Source organism: Mustelus asterias, chromosome 19, assembly GCF_964213995.1.
Source record: "Mustelus asterias chromosome 19, sMusAst1.hap1.1, whole genome shotgun sequence".
Classification (NCBI taxonomy): Eukaryota; Metazoa; Chordata; class Chondrichthyes; order Carcharhiniformes; family Triakidae; genus Mustelus; species Mustelus asterias.
The window spans coordinates 37,718,628-37,742,935 of NC_135819.1; the positions used below are offsets into that span (position 1 = coordinate 37,718,628).

At 43.8% G+C, this 24,308-nt stretch overlaps 1 protein-coding gene across 2 annotated transcripts in view; it reads left to right on the forward strand.

Annotated features, from left to right (window-relative positions):
* Positions 1-406: 406 nt before the first annotated feature.
* The window catches only part of lmo3 (LIM domain only 3), a 63,066-nt gene continuing 39,164 nt past the window's right edge, over positions 407-24,308 (forward strand). Inside the window, exons 1-2 of one of the 2 annotated variants that reach the window (XM_078234700.1) lie at positions 407-422; positions 2,948-3,161. In XM_078234700.1, the coding sequence (XP_078090826.1) occupies positions 407-422; positions 2,948-3,161 (230 nt within the window). Of the gene's footprint in view, positions 423-947; positions 961-2,947; positions 3,162-24,308 lie in introns of those variants that run through there. The other variant, XM_078234701.1, reaches the window with a different exon arrangement.

A 24,308-nucleotide genomic window follows, 5' to 3' on the forward strand; every position in this document is an offset into this window, starting at 1 on the left:
CTTCCCAAGTACGGGGAGCGCTGCCGTGTGCTTTGACTGAGAGCTTTGTGTGTGCATTTCACAGCCGTGCTTCCTCGCTAATAATTGAATGACCTTTTACTGCATTGTGTCTCGCTGGCGAAGGATTGAATTTGTAGATGATGAAGCTGAATTCGTTTAGGACAATTCTCATAAGCTGATAGGTAAGTTGTCCTCCATCACTCGGCGCTGGGAAAGGTTACGCTGCAGATACCCAGACACCTGTAGCTGAGTTGCGCCCAACTCAATTACTAGCAGCTCCTTAAGGACCTCATTATCTTAAACTTTAACGGTGCAAGTGCATTCCGGACCCTTCTAGTGTTTTGACCTTGTATTTGGAAGGAAGTACGCGCCGTTACCCTGAGCATTTGGAGCCGGTTTCTTTTTCATGTTTAATAGGGACGGTAAGTGAATGTGTTTTTTTTTTCCCAGCTGTGTGTATATATTTTCTGATTCGAACTTGATGCTTTTTTCCGCGAGCGTGGAGTAGTTATGGTATGTGCTTAAGTTGATTTGTCCACTAGTTAACATTGTCTGTCTGGGGTGTTATTTTAAGTTGAAACACAGGAGGTCTTGCTATTGTAATGCAGCACCCGGGGGGCGGGGGAAATGGGGTGGATTGAGATTAAAGCGGAAATTTTTGTTTTTTCTTTCTCTTCCCACCCACCGCCGCCCCCCCTCCACCACCCCGCCAAAAAAAAACTCGCATGTGGCTGTGTCACTGGCATACACTCGCCGCATACACACAGAATTGGGTCTGTAAGTAGCAGCTTGGTAGTAGAAGGTGCGCTGTGTTTCTGCAGTGTGTGTGTGGACAATGAGCGTCCGCGGCTGTCCCTACACCCTGCCCGCCGACAGCCCACCTCTTCGGGGGAGGAATTGCTAACCGGGGCCCCTTCAACATCAACCCGGTAGAGGGAGGGAAAAAAAAGGAAAGTTTTGGTAAGGTTGCAAACCGTGTCCTTTCTAGATCTTGTTGGGTTTGGGATCCGAAATGTGAACGGCTCTCAAGACAGAGCTTCTAATTTTTTTTTACAATGTCTATTTTTCTTGTATTTAGCAGCGTGGCGCTTTCTGCTACTTAGTGTTTTCTGAAAGATGACCTCTTTTCCCGGCAATTAACGTTGTCAGGTTTAAATTGCTACCTTCAGTCTCTATCTTGAGGAAAGGACATTAGCACCTAGATTGGGTCTGTTAACGGTAAAAGTGGGGTTCTCTCTCTCTCTCTGTTTTGTATGCTGGTTGCATCAGAAATTGGGCTTTGCTGTTGTAAATCTCTCATTGGCCTTTGCCAAGCACCAGCACTTTGCTGCCATGGAAACTGTAATTAAACTGATAAGAGTGGAAAAATGTCAGTATCTCTCAGCCTTACAGCTGCATCTGAGGAGAGAGAGAGAGGGAATCAAATTGGTTCCCAGCTCCGCTGTTTAAAAAGCTTTTTGCAACCCCCCCCCCCCCCCCAAAGGAAGAACTGGGGACATTTATTTGCATTGTTGTCTAGGGTTATCCCTGAGCCGTCGGAGGACAAGAGCGAGAAACGGTTCTTGATCTCGGCTTTCAGCGTTTTTCTCTTTTTAAAAAAAAAAATCTTTTGTTTGCCATCCCTCGGCGACCTAATGCCTGTGTTTGGTATATTGGCAAAACCCTTTTTTAATTTGTCTCAGCGATTTTCTCCCCCCCCCCCCCCCCCCCAAACTGTCTCGACTCCCAATCCGCCCAAATCCATCTATCTATCTATCCCCTGGTACAAGCTATTTTAACAATCCGCTTGGGAACCGCTATGAAACAATATATTCTGGGGAATGGGAACTCCTTACTAATCCGGTGGCTGGTAATGAGTTTCGACACTTTCTCTCTCTCGTTCTCCCCTCTTCTCTTCCCCCTTCCCCCTCTTTCTCCCCTGTTGTTAACTATTGAGGCTGTTTCTGGGTGGTTCCGTGGTACTAGGGTAAGAGAATGGAGGAAGTCAACCGTGGACTCTAGTTCACCACGAAATCCAAGCAATTTAACTGGCCACAGTCTGAATGGAATGAAGTGGCTCTAACCATTACTCAATGTAAACACTGTGGTCCGTGCCTAACCCTTCATTTAGAAGTTCTGCTTTCTCTCAGATGGATATTTGTGTGAAGCTATTGAAAGGAGATGGGGGGGGAGGGGGAAGAGGACAATGTGGTAATTGCAGTTTTGATCTGATCTCTCGCTAATGGGCTCTTTAGAGCTATTTTTTCTACCATATAATGGACATCTTTTGAACATGTCTGTCTGTAAGATCTCAATGCGACTTGGGAAGGATATTTCCCATTGAGGCAAATGGGAATTAAATCACCCCCCCCCCAAAAAAAAAACACAAGTCTCGACTCAAAAAACGTACTGAACTGTGAGGAAAGCTAGATCCACTCTCTGTAACACGGGAGGCCAATTGGGCTTCAATGCAGTAAGGTGGAGTGGGGAATTGAAGTTTTTGAGGACGGGGATTAGGAGAAGCAAATGATTTCTCCTGAGCAGAGGTTCAAGTCCCGTTACTGTCGCTCCAATCGGTCGGGTGATTTTTGTATGTGAGCGAGTCATGTCTCCTGTAATGCCACATGGAAAGAAATTGCCCCTTGCCAGGAGAATTGGGGGGGGGGGCACAACATAAACCCTGAATAGACCTCCCGCTAGGAGACCACAATTGGAGCTGCCCTCCCCCCTGGTGTAGGGTACTGTGCTCCCCCCCCCCCCCCCCCCCTTCTCTGGAACCTACAGACAGGAGACACAGCAGCATTTTATGGTTTTGCGTACTTCATACAGAACATTGTCTAGATGGAAATTGAATATTCAATTGATTAGCTTAACGCTGCAAGCTAGAAGCGCGCACACACTCACCACTCTGCTGTCAGTAACTGATTTTTCTCCCCCTCTACCTGTTCGTTCTCTCTCTCTCGCCTAGGTATACAAATGCTCTCAGCCCAGCCAGACACCAAGCCGAAGGGTTGTGCTGGCTGCAACCGGAAGATTAAGGACCGCTACCTGCTCAAGGCGTTGGATAAGTACTGGCATGAGGACTGCCTGAAATGTGCCTGCTGTGACTGCCGCCTGGGCGAGGTGGGATCAACGCTGTACACCAAGGCAAACCTCATCCTCTGCCGTCGAGACTATCTGAGGTACTGAGGGGGCTCTCTGGGCGGGAGGGGGCACAGAGAAACCATAAACCGATAGAGAACGTGCTGGAAAATCTCAGGTCTGGCAGCATCTGTAAGGAGGGAAAAGAGCTGAGGTTTCGAGTCCAGATGACCCTTTGTCAACACTAAAAGGCTTAACCTAAAACCTCCTTGGGTTGGTTTCATTCATTCATTTCATGTTTTGGGAACATTTGTGGCTTTGGAATGATAGGACATTCTAGAATCTGATCGCCAATCCTGGAGGTGACTGAGTAGGTGAGGAAGCTGTTGATTTTGTCAGTGGTGTGTCTGATTTTCCCCTTAGAATTAACCCTACATTAATAAAAACCGATACATGTATTTTTTCCTGTACTATGTTCTACCTTTGTACTGTCCCTCTTCCCCCACCCCCCGCGCCTCCGGTCCATTCAGGACATAAAGACCATCTAAAATAATACGTGTCTTTATTCAAGTAATCTGTACTGAGTTCCCCCTTTTCAATCTTTGACCGCTACTAAGTTAGAATAGTTAAAACGTTGAATTGAGGAAAATGAGTGAGAAGTTATTTGCTTTCCTATATGTTATATAAATATATAGGTCACAGCTTTTCGCAGTACTTAATCTCCGCAGCCTTGTGTTTAGTTTTAAGTAACCTTGGCTACAGTGGAACTTTTTAAAATTGATTTTTATTTTTCAATGAAATTCTGCAGCACTTGGTAACTTTAGCCTCCAAAGCTACTGCGCTGCCCTCTAGAGGGTGTTCCCTCCTTCAAAAAATCGACTGCATGAAAAATGTTCTATTTTTTGAGTCGTTCGTTTATCAGCGGGCCACTGTTTGTACCTCTCCTTGTGTTCTCCAGGTAGAAAGTGGCGGTGTTTTTCTGGGGGCTGATTTTTTTTTGCCTACTTCTGCTCCTAATTCCTATCTTGTGTTTTCCACATTACACGAATAGTGATGTGCTTAAAAGCTACACTTTAAGACAATGTTGCGCAGAATGGTTCTTTCTCTCTGCTTGTAGAGCAAAAAGCCACTGAACACATTTTAGAGGACTTGAGGGGAGGGGGGGGGGGGTAGCCCTGGGTCACATGCAGCCCATCTGGGTTCTGAGTGGCGCGCACAAGGTTGCCACACTCTGCTGATTCCTGTCCATGTAGCTTTTTTTATTCTGCCTAGTATGACTGAAGTAATATGGATATAAAGTAAGGGCAAGTGATGTGCATGTTGATTGTGCACTGACAACTGTAAATATTTTTGTTTCTACTATTTGACATTGATTTTAAGCATTTTCTGCAACTCGTTATGAAATATTTGGTGTGTATTTAATCTTGTAGGGTCCTGGTTAGTAAACAAGCCCAACTATCAATATTGCAGTTCTGAGATGGAGGGTTACCCACTAGCCTAGTTTGCCCATCACTGACTCAATTGCATGGAACTTGGTTTTCCTTCAATGCCTTGGAATTACTTTTCAAAACTAATGGATAGTTGATGTATTTTTAAGTCTCAATTCCTTGTTGGTTCAGAGTAATATTATCAGTTGAGCATCTGTATTTCTTTGCTATTTGCCCATTCTTGCCTTGATTTTTGCACCGTCTTTTAGTTGATGAGGCCTGGGCAGACTGAAGCACAAATGGGTCTGCTGCAGTGTTGTGGATATTTCCCCCACCCTTCTCATAACAGTTGTGTATGGGAGATGTTTTCTCTTCCCCACCCGCCCTGTAAACTAGATCATTTTAACTTGCAGTTATGGGTGGAATTGCAGCAAAATAACTAGCCGGTAGTTGGTAGGGGAAATAGTTGATATTTGACTACAGTGGCGGTACCGTGGCGTAGGTGTGTTCTGGTTTAGCAGCAAGACCATGACAAATTACTTTTAATCCATACTGAAAACAAATGGCCAATTGTTGCACCAATTTCTTTTCGCTCCCAATAACTGCATAATGTTTATATTCTGTACAACTCATTTTAGTCATGATGTGACTCTGGAATTAGTGGGCAAATGTATGGGTAATTGTTGACGATGACCAACAATTGCTCTGGAAACCTTGCAGATACTTTTCTAGCTATATGTTAACTTTTGTATTTGACTTTTTAAAATCAAACGCGCATTCCTCTAATGCATAAGCAGGCCGATCATTCACGTTCCAAGGTTGTGTATTGATCTCACAGCTTTCTGGTAAAACTGTAGAGATATCTTCAACTTGCTCTATTCTCAATAAACAAAGCGCACGTCATTGGTTTCCTCATTTTATGGTCTGTCTCAAATTGACCTTTTTGAATTTGATATGTTAAACTAGCAATGAGGGGGACAAAAAACAATATTGTAATGTCTGACGGCTTTAACTCCCTGTGCCATCTGAATATTTAATGCTTAACTTTGAAATTTGGCTACTCCAAATTCTTTTGCTCAAATTTAACCCCCAGTGCTAGATTTTATCGTTGCGCTTTCTGTAGGCAAAACATATTTTTAAATCTTGAAGAAAAGTAAATGGGATCAGATCTGGATGACATGAGCCTATAAATCCCACTTGTCGTATGTGGGCCTGTGCTTTATTACCATTCTAGTACCAGCATCCAAAAAACCTATTGTGGCTCTCGGCTATAGACAAGCATTGAGGAATATTTTTCTCGAGGGTCAGATGCAGTGCAATAAGTGTCTGAATTGAATAAATTAATTGGAACTGACCCAATCTGAGTCCATTCAAGTAGTTGATTTAGTTTGGCGCTGGTAATTAAGGCTGTACATTGGAATTTGCAGAAAATGGGGATATTTTTTAGCTGCACGTTTGTAAGTTGAGAGGAATTCTAAGTAAATTTCTTTTCAACTGTTAGCTGAAGTGAAACGCCTTTTGTTATAGTCCGATTTGTCGCCAAGTGGTATTCATTCTTTTCAACCTGTGTTTTGCTGTATATTGTCCAGTGAAAATAGTGTAAACTCTGCATTGCCATAACTGTGAAGATGTCCCACATCTAAATTTCCAAATCTGAATGTTTGCTTTCAAATTAGATGCTTCTAGGTCATAGATAAATATTCTACCGTAATATTCGCAACATTTATTTGTACTTTGAGCTTAATACTCACGCTTTCTCTCAGTGCCAACTCCTGAATTTAAAATTGAAACAGCATTCCATTTTCACTGGCAGGAAATATTGAGAGCCAAATGGCCATTGTTGTCTCATTTGGGATTTTTGTATCAAAGACAGTACTTGGTATTGCTTTATTCGCAAAGCATACTTGTTATATATCCAGGATAAATAACTTGTTGAAGGAGGATGACTCTCCAAGTGAAAGGAAATATTTTAACACTTGGCATCAAATGTTTAAATGGCCGTTGAGCCAATTTCAACCTCCCTTGAATGATACCGACGTTAATATTTGCATAGAAAACCTCTATCGCTTTAATCTAAGTGGCAGCATTGCTTAAAATGTATATCAGATGCTCAGCACGGCTATGTCGAATGTAGATCAGGGTTGGAAGATGGATGACACGTACCCCAAAACCATTTCTGTTATCCAAGTCAAAAGTGGCACATGCAGAATAAATCTGAATTTGACTCCTCACCCACGGGGATAACGTAGTTTGAAGCAGTCAACACACTGCAGTTTTTATTTTTAAACTGCAATAACTCTCAAACTTTCCGGGTGAACTTGGTTAAAACTGGAATTTCCAATTTCCAAAATGTCTGAAGCTGCTCTAAATTTTTTGGCGATTCAATCCATCGACCTTCAAATTGACGATTCCTCCTCTTTTTGTATTTCCCCCCCCTCCCCCCAACAGATCTTAATGTGTTTTTACTTCGGTTATAGAATTGTATATGCGATATATTTCTTTTGATCAGATTGACATGTTGACTGCAATCCACGCTGACCTTGTACCAAGAGACCTCTGACTTTCATGACCTCCTGTATACTATCCTCTGTTTTAACCAGGTTTTGTGTATCCTAATAATTATGTTACACCATGCATTTACCATGGATAATATGCACAGTGGTTAGCACTGCTCCCTCAGTGCTAAAGACCTGGGTTCAATTCCTGCCTTGGGTCACTGTGGAGTTTGCATGCTCTTCCCATATTTGCGTGGGTATCCCCCAGATCAGTTTCCTCCCACAGTCCAATTTGGGGTGCAGGTTAGGTAAGTTGGCCATGCTAAATTGCCTAAGTGTCAGTGGGATTAGCAGGAAAAATAGGGCAAGGCCTAGGTGGGATTGTTGGTGTAGGCTAGATGGGCCAGATGACCACCTGCACTGTAGGGATTCTATGATATTTGGACTGTGGGAGGAAACCAGAACACCTGGAATAAACCCACTCAGACACTGGGAGAATGCAGTCAAGACTGCTGGTGCTTTTATAACCAAATCTCACCTTTCTCCTCTGACACTGTCTGAGCATCTTATCACTCACTTTCCACCCAAGTACTGTACAAAAATGTGATTGTATTCACTATTTTCCCCTCATTATCTGTATCGCACTGCTTAGCCTCAGTGATTTCATACTCTTTTGTAATTCATTTGCTCTTCACTGCCATCTTATCCTCCCTTAATTTCCCCCTCGAGTAAGCTCCCCAGCCCATATTTGCAGCCACCCCCTTGACCTCGCCATCTCTCAAGTCATTATTCCTAACCTAGCAATCACAATCACAGATGAGAGCATCATGGGTTGGTTACTTGTATCACTGTCCACCTACAGTTCCAGTTTGCATCTCTCCCTCCCCCTAACACCTTCCCTGTATTTTTGGAATGCGCAGTCCCCCCCTCAATCCAACAACTAACTGACATTTTTATTTTTAGACCTTCTCTCCCTCCCAACTCAAAGCAAAGTGTGATCCCTCTGTTCTTGCAAACTGCCATCCCCCCTCCAACACCCCCCCCCCCCCCCTCATTCTTGAACATGTCATTTCTGAAACCCATGTCCATCTTTCCTAGAGCTTCATGTTCAAGGCTGATCCTTGCGCAGTACCGAAATTGCCCTCAACACATGCAGATGACTTCCTGTGTGATTGATGCAGGGAAACTATCCCTTCTCCACCTGGATTATTTTTCCTAATGGTAGCCAGTGAATTGATAGAGTTTAGAAGGCTGAGGGGAGATCTTAGAGACATAGAAGATAATAAAGGGGCTAGACAGGGTAGAGGCAGAGAGATTCTTTCCACTTGGAAAGGAAACAAGAACTGGAGGACACCGCCTCAAAATAAGGGGGAGTCAGTTTAGAACAGAGTTGAGGAACTACTTCTTAGAGGGTAGTGAATCTCTGGAATTCTCTGCCCATTGAAGCAGTGGAGGCTACCTTGTTAAATATGTTTGTCACAGGTAGATTTCTGATCTATAAGGGAATTAAGAGTTATGGGGAGCGGGCGGGTAAGTGGAACTAAACCACTATCAGATCAGCCATGCTATTGAATGGTGGGGCGGGCTTGAGGGGCTAGATGGCCTACTCCTATTTCTTATGTTATGATAGCAATTGCTTCTCTTCCTGTCTCCATATTGTTGGCTGTGCTGTTTTTCCACCCCCCCGCCCCAAGCCACATCCTCCCAAACTCATCTGTTTCCACCTGTATGATGACTACACCCAGCTCTTCACCACCACTTATTTGGGCCCCTTCCCACTGTCTCTAAAGTGTCAGATTGACAAGCTAAATATTGGAAGACTGATGCCAATGTCATTGGTCACCACATCGAACTCCATTCCCTTGCTGCTTCTACTCTGGCCTTCGCATCGTTGATGTCATATGTTTAGCCCCGGGTTGAGCTCCAATCATACATTTGTACCATCACTAAAATGGCCAATTTCCACCTCTGCTCCTGCCTCAGCCCATCTGCTGTGAAAGGCCTCATCCATGCCTTAACTACTCTGACCGAACTATTTCATTGCCTTCCTTGCTGATCATCCATTCTCCATAAACTTTGGGTCAGCACAGTAGTTCACACTGCTGTCTGTCAGCACCAGGGACCCAGGTTTGATTCCCGGCTTGGGTCATTGTGCGGAGTGTGCACATTCTCCCTATGTCTGCATGAGTTTCCTCCGGGTGCTCCGCTTTCATCCCACATTCTGAAAGACGTGCTGGTAGGTGCATTGGCCAGGCTAAATTTTCCCTGTGTATCTGAACAGACGTCAAAATGTGGCAGCTAGGGGGTTTTCACAGTAACTTTAATGCAGTGTTGATGTAAACCTACTTGTGCTACTAAATTTATCTAATGTACTGGTGCTCATGCAAACCCCTTTCTTATTCTGACCTGTATCACCTTTCAATTTGCCCTGATACTCACCCTGATGTTTTATAGAATCCCTACAGTGCTAAGGCCATTTGGCCCATTGAGCCTGCATTGGCAACAATTCTACCCAGGCCCTATCCCCGTAACCCCATATATTCATCCTGTTGGTCCCCTGACACTAAGGGACAATTTAGTATGTCCAATCAACCTAACCTGCACATCTTTGGACTGTGGGAGGAAACTGGAGCACCCAGAGGAAACCCACAGACACGGGGAGAATGTGCTAACTCCACAGTGACCCAAGGCCAGAATTGAACCCGGGTCTGTGACGCTGAGGCAGCAGGGCTGACCACTACTGTTTAAATCACTTGATGGCTTCACCCCTATCTAACCTCATTCAGTATTAAACTGCACAACTGGAACTCTGCATTTTCCCAATATTGACTCTTTATGCTCTTGGCTGTCTTAAACTTTAGATTCTTTCCCTAAACCGGTCTCTCTCCTCCATCTCTCTCTCCTCTAATGCTCATTGTTTTGAATAGCTTGGTTCTTTTTGTGTTGTGCTTTTCTGTAATAAAGGTGTTATAAATGTGAAGTCTGCTCCTTTATCTTTTGATCCCTTGTACTTTGAGGCTGGCACAGCTTTTGATGCTTGTATTAATTGGGTGAATATCGAGTGCAAAAGGAACCATTGACCTGTGCCCCAAGGGCACCCAAAAAATACACAACTGACTTTTAAGACGGCCACTCTGGAAATTCCTCATTAGCAGATAGCACTGACCTAATACCTGTTTTAGAAAAAGCACCTGCCACAACCTTTTCTTGAAATGCCTATCTGCAGGTAGGAAGTAAGACATGTCTGTTTATCCTGCCCATCCCTGCAAGCCTATTGGTTAACAATGAAGCTGTGCCATCCAGTTGACGACTGGTGTCAGGGTCCAATTTTGGGTGTGGACTCTTGGACTCCCGTGTGTTTCTGTCTCTGCAGTTCTGAGCCCCCAGTCGGAGCTCGAACAAATTCTCCCACCACAGTGGTAATGTGTAATGGCAAAGGTTTCTGATTGTAGCGTTTCTGTGCCAGTGCATTTTCACTGACCAACACTAATCTCAAAGACCACATACAGGGATGAGTCAGTTAGTTACGAAGATATTAAGTTTGTCAATGCAAGATTAATGCAAGTGAATACTTTGATCACTTGGTCCTGTTATTTGAGAAGCAATTAAGTAGATGTTTGTGAAGGAATCTGGATTTTGCTGCGGTTTTGTTTGGGAATAAATGGTTTGTACATTTCTGCTTCCGTGCAATCTGGTCTTTTTCAGTGTTAATTCTCATTTCAAAGTGTGGGTTTAGGAAGTGCTGCACATGTGTAAAATGTCTGTTCGTATGTTAATGTTTGAATGCACAAATGGAACTTGTATAGGAACATAAATACCAGCAGAGAGCAGTTGGAAAGAATGGCCTGTTTCTGTGCTGACAAAAGGTCCAACTGATGTCGTGTGTGTTTGGCTAACAGTTTTCACTGGGTGCACTAACAACTGAAATAATTGTCTAAATGCTGTGTTTGTGCCATCCCAGTATGTCTCCAATACCCTGCTGGTTGATGGAAAATAAACTCTCTCCAGGTCAGGCGGAGATGATTAACTAAATGGATAAAACCCTTGGCTGGTTAAGGCTTTTCGCAGTTGACTGGGGTTAAATGTCATGCAGAACACGAGCTCCCCAAGTTCAGTCTTTGATCAGTGCATTTGCTGCCACTCTGAGATTAGCTGAGTGCTAGAGTTGGCCTGGACTGGTTGAAGTGAATTTTGATGCCCATTCACCAGTATTTGGGTAGGTGAATGAACCGCTTTAGTTGTGACCATCCCTTTCTGCCTGTCATCCCCTTCAGGCAGGCTTGTTTCAAAAGCTGGTCGGGATTGCACCCCCGTCAATGACTTTTCAGATGAGAGTTTTTAAATCCTTGCAGGTGCCATAGGAAGGAAAACAAGTAATGACTAGCAATTAGATAACTGACCTTCAAAACCTCCTGTCCCAAAGCTGGTCAGTCAGAGATGATGTAGTTTTGGGAAGTGGCAGACAGCTTGTGCACAGTAAGATCCCATGAATAGAAGTTAAAAGACTGAGTGAACCATCGTTGGTGTTGCTTAATGGATACAGGCTCCAGGAACTATTATTGCATAATGTTATGAGTTTGGCATTGGACTTGTTTTTCTTTCAATGGGTTTGAGCATCATTGGTAAGGCCAGCTTGTTGCCAATCTGTCTCTCGAAGGTGGTGGTAAGCCATCCTCTTAACACTGCAGTCCACGTGGCATATAGATAGTGCTGTTTGCAAGGTGATTCTAAGTTTTTACGCAGTGATATTGATGGAATGGTGATATAGTTCCAAGTCAGGATAATGCTTGGAGGGGAGGCAGGTGGTGGTTTTCCCATGCATCTGCTGCCCTTTTTAGATGGTAGAGGTCTATGGCTTGGAAGGTGCAGTTGAAGGAGTCTTGAGTTGCTGCAGTGTATCCTTGTAGATGGTGCACTCTGTTACCAATTAAGCAGGCTGCTTGGTCCTGGATTGTTGAGCAGCTAGTATTGGAGTTGCACACACCCAGGCGAGTGACGGGTATTTCAACTGACCACTCCTTGACTTAAACCCATGTTGATAGTGGACAGGCATTAGAGAAGAATTATTTGCCACAAAATCCCCAGCCTCTGACCTCTTGTGGCCATTGTATTTGTATGGCTAGTCTAGTTCACTTTCTGGTCATCCCCCCGGGTGTTGGGGTTCCGTAGTCATTAAGCTGTTTGAGCATCCTGGAGAAATGGTTGGGTTTTTCTTGCTGGAAATGGTCACAATGTTATTTGCCACTTACTGGCTTGGGCTTGTGTTGCCCAGGTCTTGCTTGGAGGCAGAGCCTGGGTAACCTTGAATGGTATTGAACACTGCAATCATGAGTGAGCAGCTCCATTTCTGATGTTGGACAGGAGGGAAGGTTTTTGAAGCAGCTGAAGATGGCTTAGCCTAGTGCTCTACCCTGAGGATACCAAGTAGTAATGTCCTGGGTCTGCCATGACCACCTTCCTGTTGTGTTGGGCATCCGGTCAAACATGCCATTTGTAATGCCATTCCTCACTTGACAATTCATAAGTGTCAATACACCCAAGCGTCAAGTGGAGCTCAAACACAGCCCAGACCATATGGCACTTGACAATTCATTAGTGTCAACTTCAATATACACCCAAGGCTCGAGTGGAGCTCAAACCCACTGCCTCTGGCAATTCGGAGGTGACTACCAGCTGAGTAAGGCTAACACCTATTTATGATATTCACGGGGTTGGTTTGCAATGGGACTTTGGGGGGGCCAGGGCCTCCCCTCCATCTATGAATATTGTTTCAAGAATCTGTAGATCAAGCCTGTTTCCTTGCAATTAACTCTCGACATAAATCTGAATGCAGTTCTGACAGATGGTGCTGGGAGTAGACTTTAACACTCCTGTAGGAGATGTAGGAGTTTGTATTTGGGGTTTTCTTGCCAACTTAATGAGGATTGCTGTAAACCTTAATTTCGCTGTTACTATATTTTGATCCACCTTGTATGATTGCTGCTTTTCCTCCCTTGGTAATACTATTGCTTAACTTTGAACACAGTTCTGCTCTCCAAATGTCTGCTTATCTGCAGCAGAATTGACTAAGATGATGGCTGGAATTTTCTGGCTGTTGCGGTCTGTGGGGTTTTCTGGGCTTGTTGATGGCAAACCCATGGCAGGAGTTGACCAGTAGTGGCAAGGGTGGGGTAGGTGTCCATACAAGGCTAAACCCCAGGACAATGGTGGGACTAGATTGGCCAATGGTGCGCCACCTCATGAAACATTCTGAGTGGGGAGGGGAGAAGAGGTAGCAGCATGGAAAAGTCTACCCAATATTCAGTTGGGCCATTAAACTTTGATCGACCATAGTGATAAGGTTAACGCTTCTGATTTGAATATGTTCTCCTGCCAAATAAAACAGCTTCAGGTTTTAGTGCACATCTGTGCAATTTGAGGTCCAGTTTTTGACCTGCAGATTGCCAGAGGGAGACATTTCTAGAAAGGGCTGAATAAATAGTACAATATACTGTTATTTATACAAGATGCACGGCACCAGCCAAAACAAATGTTAAGTATTCTGAAAATGTAAATTAAAAATTTCTGAAATGCCATGATGTCCTTTTTTTATAGATTATTGGAAAATGTTTTGTGCTTAGTTGCTGAGGGATACCCTTTACAGCCTGGGTCTTTTTAGGTTTGCTTTCACAGCTTGTGTCTATATGAAAGTAACTCTTTGTGGTGATAGCAGGGTTTTCTCTTTTTGTTTAAAAATATATATATTGCATTTCTATGCTGGTAAATGTTAAAAATATTATTTTTGCCTACTGAAGGTTAAATTAATATAATGCCAGTATTCAAACACTGCAATTAGAAAATTGCATGGGGTTCCCAATAATATCCAAGCATTAGCACTTTATGGATGTGTAGGTGCTGGATTTGCGCATGCAGAATGTTGGCCAGTTGTGTGTACAGCCAAAATGGCATGATTGTTAGAAAAATATTGTTAAATGGGTTAAGTGACAATGTGTGAAATGATGCAAAAAAAAATCACTGCAGCCATTTGTTAATTAGCTGCTTGAATCATTGCAATCGTCAGTGCCTGTGTCGCACTCCATTAACATCCTCCCAGGTAGTGTCACTAACTGGAGAACAAAATTGGCACCCTGGAAATCGTTTGGTTGTCGTACACTCACACAACTGTAACTGTCAGCATTTCTGACACAAGGAAAACTAGCTCTTGAGCTGAATTTTAAAACACTTGCCTGATGTGTCTTCTGTTTCCCATAAGCTAGAAATAATCATTCTTTACCCATTTTCTTGCATTTCTCCATGTGGCTGGTGGTAGATAATGCTGTCACCTTGCTGCACAGTGCAGTAATGTGACCCTCCCCCGATGTGCATTCTCGTAACTCTTCATTCCTATTTTAAAAAATTCAATGCCATTACCAATATAACTATTCAAATCATTAACTTTCTAAACTAAAGATATTAACAATTTTCTTTCCAAAATATGATCTCTTGTGGTGGAATATTGTGCCCCTGTTGTAGATTTGTCATTCATCAGTGTTGGCACAGTGTGCTTGATATTGCTATGGTGACATTGATGTTTCCCCATTTGGTGATACTGTTGATGTCTTGCTAGTTAGTTGCTTTTCCAGCTCACAGATGTGGACTTGCTGGTTTCAGTCTGACGTGTGACTTGGAGTCTCGTCTTCACCAATAACTTTCACGTGGTTCCTGGTTTTTATTGATTGGATCCTTACAGTTTGTCCTTTCAGCAACCTGGACAGGGATTTGGCGTTTGAATTGTTGCCTTCCTCCTGGTCTCTGAGGGAGCATTTTGCTTGGCAGAGTTCCTCGCATCTCTGAAGGCAATCTTGTCCTTGAGAGGTGTGGATCAATGATAAGGCTTGGGATCCCTTTGTGCCTCGGCCCGTCCTCAGGGTTATCTGGAAGTGTCCTATAAGCCCTTGTCTTGGGTGGTAATGTTGAACCCATACTGTTGAGCAAATTATCTGGAAGTGAATTGGTTCCATTGCATATTCTTTCAGGAATGTCTTGCTCAGTGAATAGATCTTGTACTGCTGAGACGCTTGGTGCAAACAAAATATTTGAGGGATTCAAGTCTTGTGTGTGAATAAATCTGCTCCCAGTGTGCCATGGTCTGGTTGGTACCTCCAATAGATATCAGCTCCTTTCTGCTGTACATTTCTGTACTTCTGCCATATATTACATATAGGCACCATTTCTTTCAATGTCTATGTGGATTTCTATTCACTACAGAGTTTACAACTTCCATTCCCATGTGTCTGGAGAAGTTCTTCCTGCGTTGTTCTGAATGATTTATTCTGGGTCTGGCTAGCAGAAACCATCTTCCAGTAACATGTCATCAGACCAGTATTGCCGCCTACTGCAACCAATCCTAAATCACTATGTCACTCTTCAGCTTTACTGCTCTCATCTCTTATTTGACTGTTTTCATAGAATCCCTACAGTGCAGGAGGCCATTTGGCACACTGACCACAATCCCCGCCCCCTGTAACCCCACCTATTTACCCTGACACTGAGGGTCAATCTAACATGGCCAATGCACCTAACCTGCATGTCTTTAGAGTAAGGGTGGAAACCAGAGCACCCAGAGGAAACCCAGCAGACACTGGGAGAATGTGCAAACTCCGCACAGACAGAGACCCAAGGCTGGAATTGAGCTCCGGTCTCTGCTGCTGAGGCAGCAATGTTAACCACTGCCACACATTTTGGTGGTGTTAGGTTCACTAGGTGATGGATCCCGATTCTTTTATCTCCTGGTTTACTGACAAGTTATAGCTCTTTCAAACTGTTTTAACCCCAGGATAACAGGACAACATGGGTTCACTAAATGAGCTTAACTAACAGCAGCAAAACGGGTGGCAGTGGTTAGCACTGCTGCCTCTCAGCACCAAGGACCTGGGTTCAATTCCAGCCTTGGGTGGGTGTCTGTGTAGTTTGCACATTCTCTGTTTTAGGTTTCCTTCCACCCTGGTTAGGCTGATTGGCTCCAAGGTGAAGGCAGGTAAAATCACCAGTACCAATGCACCCCTCCCTGATAAGCTCAACACATTCTATGCCTCTTTTAAGTAAGAGGTCAGCAAGAGTATGCCCTCCACCAAGAAGCCTTGAACATACCTGTATCCGACGTCACCATTGCAGATGTCAGAACAGCCTTCTCAAACCTCAACAGCACAAAGCTGGCAGCGGCATTTGTAAACATCTTCAACCTCTCTTTACACCAATCTAAGGTCCCTATCTACTTCAAGATGACCATCCCAGTACCCAAAAAAGCCAAGCAGTGTGCCTTAATGACAATTGTCTGGCTCTGACATCCATAATTATGAAGGCACAAATCAATTCCAGCCTCCTGGATTACCTGGATCCACTGCAGTTTGCCTATCACTGCAACAGGTCCACGGCAGATGCCGTCTCTCTTGCCTTACATTCAACCCTGAACACTTTGATAACAGACTCCTATTTATTGACTACAGCTCAGCCTTCAAAACCATTATTCCTACGGAACTCATCTCCACTCCATGGCCTGGACCTTGGCTCCTCCCTCTGGATCCTAAACTTCCTCACCCCACAGACCACAATCAGTAAGGATAGGCAACAAGACCACCTCCATAATCATCTCAACACCAGTGCACCACAAGGCTGTGTCCTCAGCCCCTTACTATAATCCTTGCACATCTGACTGTGCAGCCAAATTCCCCTCCAACTCTATTTTCACGTTTAACACAGTAGTGTTGGATCTCAAGCGATGTAGAGAAGAGTACAAGAGACAGACAATCTGAGCAGGTGCAATGACAATCTCCCTCAATGTCCACAAAACAAAGGTGATAGTCTTCAACTTCAGGAAGTGTAGTGGCAGACATGCCCCTGTCTACATCAATGGGGACGAAGTGGTCGAGAGCTTCAAGTTTCTAGGTGTCCAGATCACCACCAACCTGTTCTGGTCTCTCCATGCTGACACTAGTTAAGAAAGCCCACCAACACCTCTACTTAGGAGGCTAAGGAAATTTGGCATGCCCCCTTCAACACACTCCAAGCTACCAATGCACCAAAGAAAGCATTCTTTCCGGTTGTATCATAGCTTGGAATGGCTCCTGCTCTGCCCAAGACTGCAAGCAACTACAAAAGATCGTGAACGTAGTCCAGTCCATCACCCAAACCAGCCTCCCATCTATTGACTCCGTCTACACTTCCCATCGTCTCGGCAAAGCAGCCAGCAGAATGAAGGACCCCACGCAACCCGGACATACTGTCTTCCACGTCCTTCCATCGGAAAAAGATACAGAAGTCTGAAGTGATGTATTAACTGACTCGAACAGCTTCTTCCCTGCTGCCATCAGACTTTTGAATGGATCTACCTCGCATTAAGTTGACCTTTTCTCTACACCCTAGCTATTTCTAACACTACACTCTGCACTCGCTCCTTTCCTTTATTTACGGAATGCTTTGTTTGTATAGTGCGCAAGAAACTATACTTTACACTATCTCTAAATGTGACCATTCAAAATTGTCCTGTTTGATTTGGGTTGTTCCTGGCTGCTGAGTCTGTTTCCTGTGAACACCGTTATTGGTTTTAGTTTCTTTAGATACCTATTTACTTTCACAATTTCAGGAAAGATCTTCCGAGCAAAATGACGACTAATGTCTGTGTTCAGCTTCAGATTAATTGTGGGCTTGTCCCCTTCCTGATTGGAATGGTTGTGAATTTTATTCCTCTGGGAACTGTTGCATTCGGACATAAGGTTCTTGGTCTGTGTCCTCGCTCGCCATCTTCAAGGGTGCAGATGTTTTGTTTACTGTTGCACGGTGTCTACCTCGTTTACCATCTATCTTTTATTCTGCACCTTTTCCCAGTGATTGAGCTCTGCAGTTAGATGAAATGCCCCACATATGGATCTGCGAACTTGCATGGTCCTCCATAGTTCCTGCATGTCTGGCGCTCCCTCGGAGGAGCGTGCTTTTGTTTCGCTTCAATCCTGCTGTCTGTCTTGAAGATGAAAGCCGACTATTTGGTTAATTAGTGTCTTCATCTGCTTATTCGTGGCTGTGTTCTGGCCATGTCCACAGCCGTCGATTATTGAGCTTATCATTTTCTAATCCAAGTCTGTGCAGAGCCCCCAAATGAGGTTGATGTCGCAGCTTTTCATCTGGTGCCCTTAAATTTGTACATTCTGGCTGGTATTCTCCGACCTCTCCTGCGGCTGGGATTCTGTCCCGCTGTAGCAACTGGAGATTTGGCTTGGTGCTAAATTCTCTCTCCGCACTGGCAGTCGGGTGCATGAGACCAGAGAATTCTGGCTGCATTTTTTTCAATCTTGTGTGAAATTGTCAATAGGCTCACCTGATTCTTGCTTCAGGCCTTTAATTCGTGTAGAGATCTGGGGGTTTTTTTGTGACTGGCAGTGTGCTGAATTTTTCAAACTGGTTTTAACTGTCTCCCCTGCCCTCCTGACTATTGAGCAAGTTTGACCCATTCTCTCCTGGCCACTCAAGTATATAGCTGACCCATTTCTCTTCACAAGCAGTGCCTCTTTAGAAAGCTACTAAATATCAATCCGCACTGCATCTACAACACTATCAATCTCCCAAACCTTCATAGGCTTGGAGCTGTATGTCTGTTGTTGCAGCAGCAATTTTGACTCTGCTGGAGAGTTAAACTAATTGGGATTGGACTAATTCAGACATGAGTTTAAAATGTTTGGGTTTTTAAGCACCCCACTCTCCATCCTATTTTTCCAGTTCTCATGCACTCAACTGAAGTGATTTTGAACTTACTACTTGCATTTCCGCATGGCCAGTGAATTGGATGCATTGTTACTTGGCACAAGACTGCAGCGAGCAGTAACATGTGGCACCTGTAGAATCAGATATACAACATGGAAACAGGCCCTTCGGCCCAACCTGTCCATGCCAACCAGGTTTCCCAAGCTGAACTAGTCCCACTTGCCTGCGTTTGGCCCATATCCCTCTAACCCTTTCCTATCATGTACCTGCCCAAATGTCTTTTAAATGTTGTAATTGTACCCACCTCTACCACCACCTCTGGCAGCTCATTGCATATATGTGCCACTGTGGAAAAAGTTGCCCCTCTGGTCCCTTTTTTAAATCTTTCTCCTCAAACCTATGCCCTCTAGTGTTGGACTCCCCTACCCTGGGGAAAAGACCTTGACTATTCACCTTATCTATGTTGATGTGCTCATCTACAGTTCAATGTGTATTCAATCTCCAGTTACCCAAAAGGGAGTGAAAGTCTGAAGTATTTGCATTGTACTTTTCCACAACCCTGCCCCTGCCCTTTGGACCACTACAGTACCTTAGCTTTCAAACTTTGGATCTGGCTGCTCTTGGTTGAGTTTGTGTGGTTTTCCTACGCTGACTGGTAACATTGGCCAGGTGCAGAGTATGGTGTCGCAATCTCTTGCTTCTAGTTTCAGGCTCCAGTTATTGTTACCAAGCAACTATTTTGACTTGGATCTTTTAATATTAGCACCATGACAATTGCACCTCCCCACATTAGTATTTGCCTGTAAATGTTCAATTAATCCTTCTGTTTCAACCGAAAATGTGACAGCACATTGAAGCCTCGTCGCCTTTGGCAATCAAATGAATAAAGTTACACCAAAATGGCCTTTATTCTTAGTCTGTTACAATGAAAGCTCGAGATGAATCTTGAAGAAATGAGCACCGCTGTTTTCCATAAGTAATATGCTTTGCTATTTGTCTCCAGTTGTGAAAGCCTCTCTTCCATGCTGAGAAATCTACTGCCTGTGACAAAGCAGTGCTCAAACTGATGGGTTTAATGTTGGTATCACAGACGGTCTCCATTAATTTATATGGATTACTGAAAATATTACATTGAACAAAATGCTTGAGTTTCTGAAAATTCTTCAAACTCATATTTTCCAGCGAATAATTGACATAGACTTGGCATGGTTAACTCGTTTAAAACTGGTTGGTCAATGTTGAGGTTAGTTTCCAAGCTCTTGCTTTCCCTCTTTTGTGTGTCTCCTTGTATTTTCTTCTACCCTTTCTTTCCATTTCTAACCCTGCCCTTTATCTTCTGATGTTGTACTTTTGGATGTCGTCTTTGGCACTTTGTTGAAGTATCTGCTAATATTGCACGCAAGAACAGAACCTCGGAAATCTCAGCAGGTCTGACAGCAACTCTGGAGAGAATAGAGCCAACATTTCAAGCCAGGGTGACCCTTCATCAGAGCTAATATTTCATGTTGCTTAATTGTGAACTGACTTCTAGTTCAAAGCTCATCTTTGCCTTGCAATCTGTGTTTTGTGGTAAAACTGTTTTTGCTTAATGTACAAGTCGTGGGAAATTATAATTGGCATTAATAAGTGGTGTAGATGAAAGGTGATAAGACAAATGAATGGAGTTGATTTTTTTGGTTGAATCTGAACGTATCAAAAGAAATTGGAAATCTGCAAACATTACAAAGTTGGTAATTTCAGTTGAGAAAATATGAAATGCTATTAATTTTTATCCACTGTCTTCACCCCAAACCTTTTTCAAATACTGTGATCTCTGAATTTCCAGCATTTATCTTTTTGAGGCTATCATTCCATGTTAAGATGGCCAGCAATGCACTTTGATAGAAAAGTATTGTGGTTGCTGGAAATTATGAAGTAAAAAGCAAAAATGCTACAAATACTCAAATGGGTGAGGCAACACCAATGGTGATGGAAGCAGAATAACATTTGGGTCAATGACCTTTCATGGTGTTGTCAAAAGATTATTGAGCTGGAACAGAGTTCATTCCCCCTCCCCTCGATGCTTCATTTGTTAATGTAGGTGCCATGGATGGCATTGTACACTGAAGCCATAATGCCATTACAATTTGAAACCATATACATTGGGGTCGGCATGGTGGCACAGTGGTTAGCACTGCTGCCTCACAGCACCAAGGACCTGGGTTCAATTCCTGGCTTGGGTCATTCTGTGTGGAGTCTGCACATTTTCCCTGTCTGCGTGGACTTCCTTCGGGTGCTCTGGTTTCCTCCCACAGTCCAAAAGACATGTCGGTTAGGTGCATTGGCGATGCTAAATTCTCCCCGTGTACCCAAACATGCTAAATTCTCCCCGTGTACCCAAAATGGTGACTAGAGGATTTTTGCAGTAATTTCATTGCAGTGTTAATGTAAGCCTACTTGTGATAAATGTTTACTCACAACCTCCCTGAATCCTCACTTGGCCAGGCATTCCCCCACTTCGAGCCCCAACAAGGGCAGTCTTATGTCTTCCTGTTTGCATCCACTTTGAAATTGTCAGGTAGACCCGTTCACCTAACGAATGTGCTACATGCCATGTTAGAAAATAGCTGTGTACATTCTTGAAGTTAAAGCAGGAAAAAAATCTTAAATCTCCGTGGCTGGACTGTTGTCTGTAAATGCTCAACTTGTAAAGCTCATGCACCTGGGGCGTGTTTCACTGTCCACCCCACAATGATAGTAGCACAGCTGAAACCCAACAGATGCTAGAGCAGCCAAGAACAGTACAATATAGAAAGTGGAAGCATAAAGTAATCTGCAGGGTTATTCACAACGAGGAGCGTCAGACCCAAACACAGCTTGTACCATAGTGTCGCAAATAGTGGGGAAAGATTTTCTGCCTGCGCTTAAATTTTCTGATTGTGATTTCGTTGTGCAGGATTTTGCATGAATTGGGATTGTGCGCGCACAGCCTAGGAAAGTTCCTCCCCTGGAATTTCCCAGTAGATGGATCAGACTTGCAGCCGGAGCAGGTAATTGGTCAACTAATTGTGCATAAATAAAAATTAGTCCAGAATGATTGTGCAGGCCATGAGGTTGGAGTTGGGTGGGGGCAGGAGTTGATGTTTCGGGGGGGGGGGCTTTTATTTATGAATGTAGATATAGATAAATGTAATCAAATGGCCTAGGAAGCAAAACATCCCAGCTGTTGTGATGAACTGCAGGGCTACTTCAAAAGCTAGGTGCTCATCTTACCAAAGCCTGAGTTTTAGGACCCACTAGGTATCTTCTATCTTTCTCTTGTTGCTGGTGGATGATGTGCCAATAACACAGCTTGGTTGGAAGTGCATTTGCCTGCAAAAGGTTTTGATGTCATGCTCCGGAACCAAAATATGTAAAATGTATTTGGAATTTTCAATACCTTTTGTGGGTGAAAGCAATTTTGTACTTTTTTGTATGATAAAGCAATTGGCCTGTTTGAGTAGATTTAAAATCCCAGCAAGAGGATTAGGGAGTTCCCTGGTGTTCTCATTAACTGGTCATTTCCTGGGCATGCACTGACCTAACTGCACTTCAAAAGTACGTAGATATCTTTGACTACAGCCAGTTCCAAATTGTGGCACTAATGGCAGTTGCAAGACACCAGGAAGGTGTTGAATAGCTGTGATTAAGGGTGATATTTGAGCAATACTGATTACTTTAGTTGTACAATTAGTTTGGATCAGGATAAAGGTCTGAAGTTACTTGTGCAAGTAGCTTGTAGACCTCCGAACAGGAATTAACATTGTAGGATGGAGTATAAAGGAAGGGATGACAGGAGATTGTAACAAAGGCACAGCCATAATGGGTGATTTTAATCTGCACACTGAATTGGATCAGCAAAAGTGGTCTAGACAAGGAGTTGATGGTGTTTTGAAGACAATTTCTGAGTCGTCAAGGTTTAATTAATCTTGTGGTAAATGAGCCTCTATGTAGCAGTGATCATAACATATATAGAACTTTGTTCAGTTTGCAGGAGGGATGGGTGAGAAGCATGAGTCTAAGACTAGTATATTAAGTCAGCAAAAGTGAACTCAAAGTAGGTTAAATGTTAGGACAACTGAGTGGATGTTTTAAGGAAATACACCATCACTCTGCAGAGGTATTTCATTTGAGGAAAGGATGCACCATCTGTGGCTAACTCAGGAAGGTAAAGGAAAAAGCCTACAATATTTTGAAAATTAATGATGGGTCAGATCAAACAAAATTTGGGAATGAGCTGATAGACTTTAATTTAGTCTTTCTGCCTAATTTTTAGTGAGGCCAGAATTTTAAAGCTTGAGTAGGCACCTTCCTGACCCAAAAGCGTGAGATGGATCATGGCACCCTTGCATGATATTTCGATTGACAGGCTTGTGCAAGTGCTGGAAATCATAGAAACCCTGCAGTGCAGAAGGAGGAAACGCCGGCATCTCCACATTGTGCAGCAGGAGGCCATTTGGCCGATCAAGTCTGCACCGACAACAATCCCACCCAGGTCCTATTCCCATCATCCCACATATTTATCCCTCTAACCTACGCATCCCGGGACACCAAGGGTCAATTTAGCATGGCCGATCAACCTAACCCGCACATCTTTGAGTGTGGGAGGAAACCGGAGCACCCGGAGGAAACCCATGCAGACACGAGGAGAATGTGCAAACTCCACACAGTGACCCAAGCTGGGAATTGAATCCAGGACCCGGGAGCTGAGAGGCAGCAGTGCTAGCCACTGTGCTGCCCCAAGTGTGCTTGCTGACAATTTGAAGGGCAATCAAGCTAATTGATTGTTGCCTGTGCCCTTTAACACTTGGCATACAGGCCAGGTGGTGCTCACTTCCATTCCTGATCTGGGGAAAGATGAAATGTCAGGATGTGAAAGAATGGTTGGTTATGCAGCTGGTTGCCTGCTTCATGACGAAAGTTTGCAGCACTGTTTTGGTGCCAATGTCATTGGAGCAATACTTCAGCTCTCTGATGCAGCTTGTTGTCAATGCCTGCCTGCCTGCCTGCACCCTCACTTCTATGCTTGCCTTCCCTGGCAGTGCTCAGTCTTTGTTTCTCTCTGGCTGTTAATTGGCCACTTTGCCCCCACTTCCAAATATGCTAAGTTCCTGATGGTGTTTCTATAAGTAGTCAGTCCTAATAGAATGGAGAATGGGACACCAGGCAAGAGCAGAAGTGTTAAATAGGTATTTTGTCTACGCTGTAAAAAGCACAACTCTATTTTCCAAATATCCTGGAATGTTAGGAAGAAAGGTGGAACTTGAAATAATTTCAATCACTCGGGCGGGGGGGGGGGGGGGGGGGAAGAGGTATTGGGAAAAATATTTCATCTGAAGGTTGACGAGGCCTAACTCACCGACCACAATCAGTAAGGATGGGCAACAACAATACCACCACGATCATCCTCAACACTGGTGCCCCACAAGGCTGTGTTCTCGGCCCCCTACTATACTCATGCACCTATGACTCTGTGGCCAAATTCCCCTCCAACTCAATTTTCAAGTTTGCTGACGACACTACCATAGTGGGTCGGATCGCAAACAATGATGAGCCAGAGTACAGAATTGAGAGA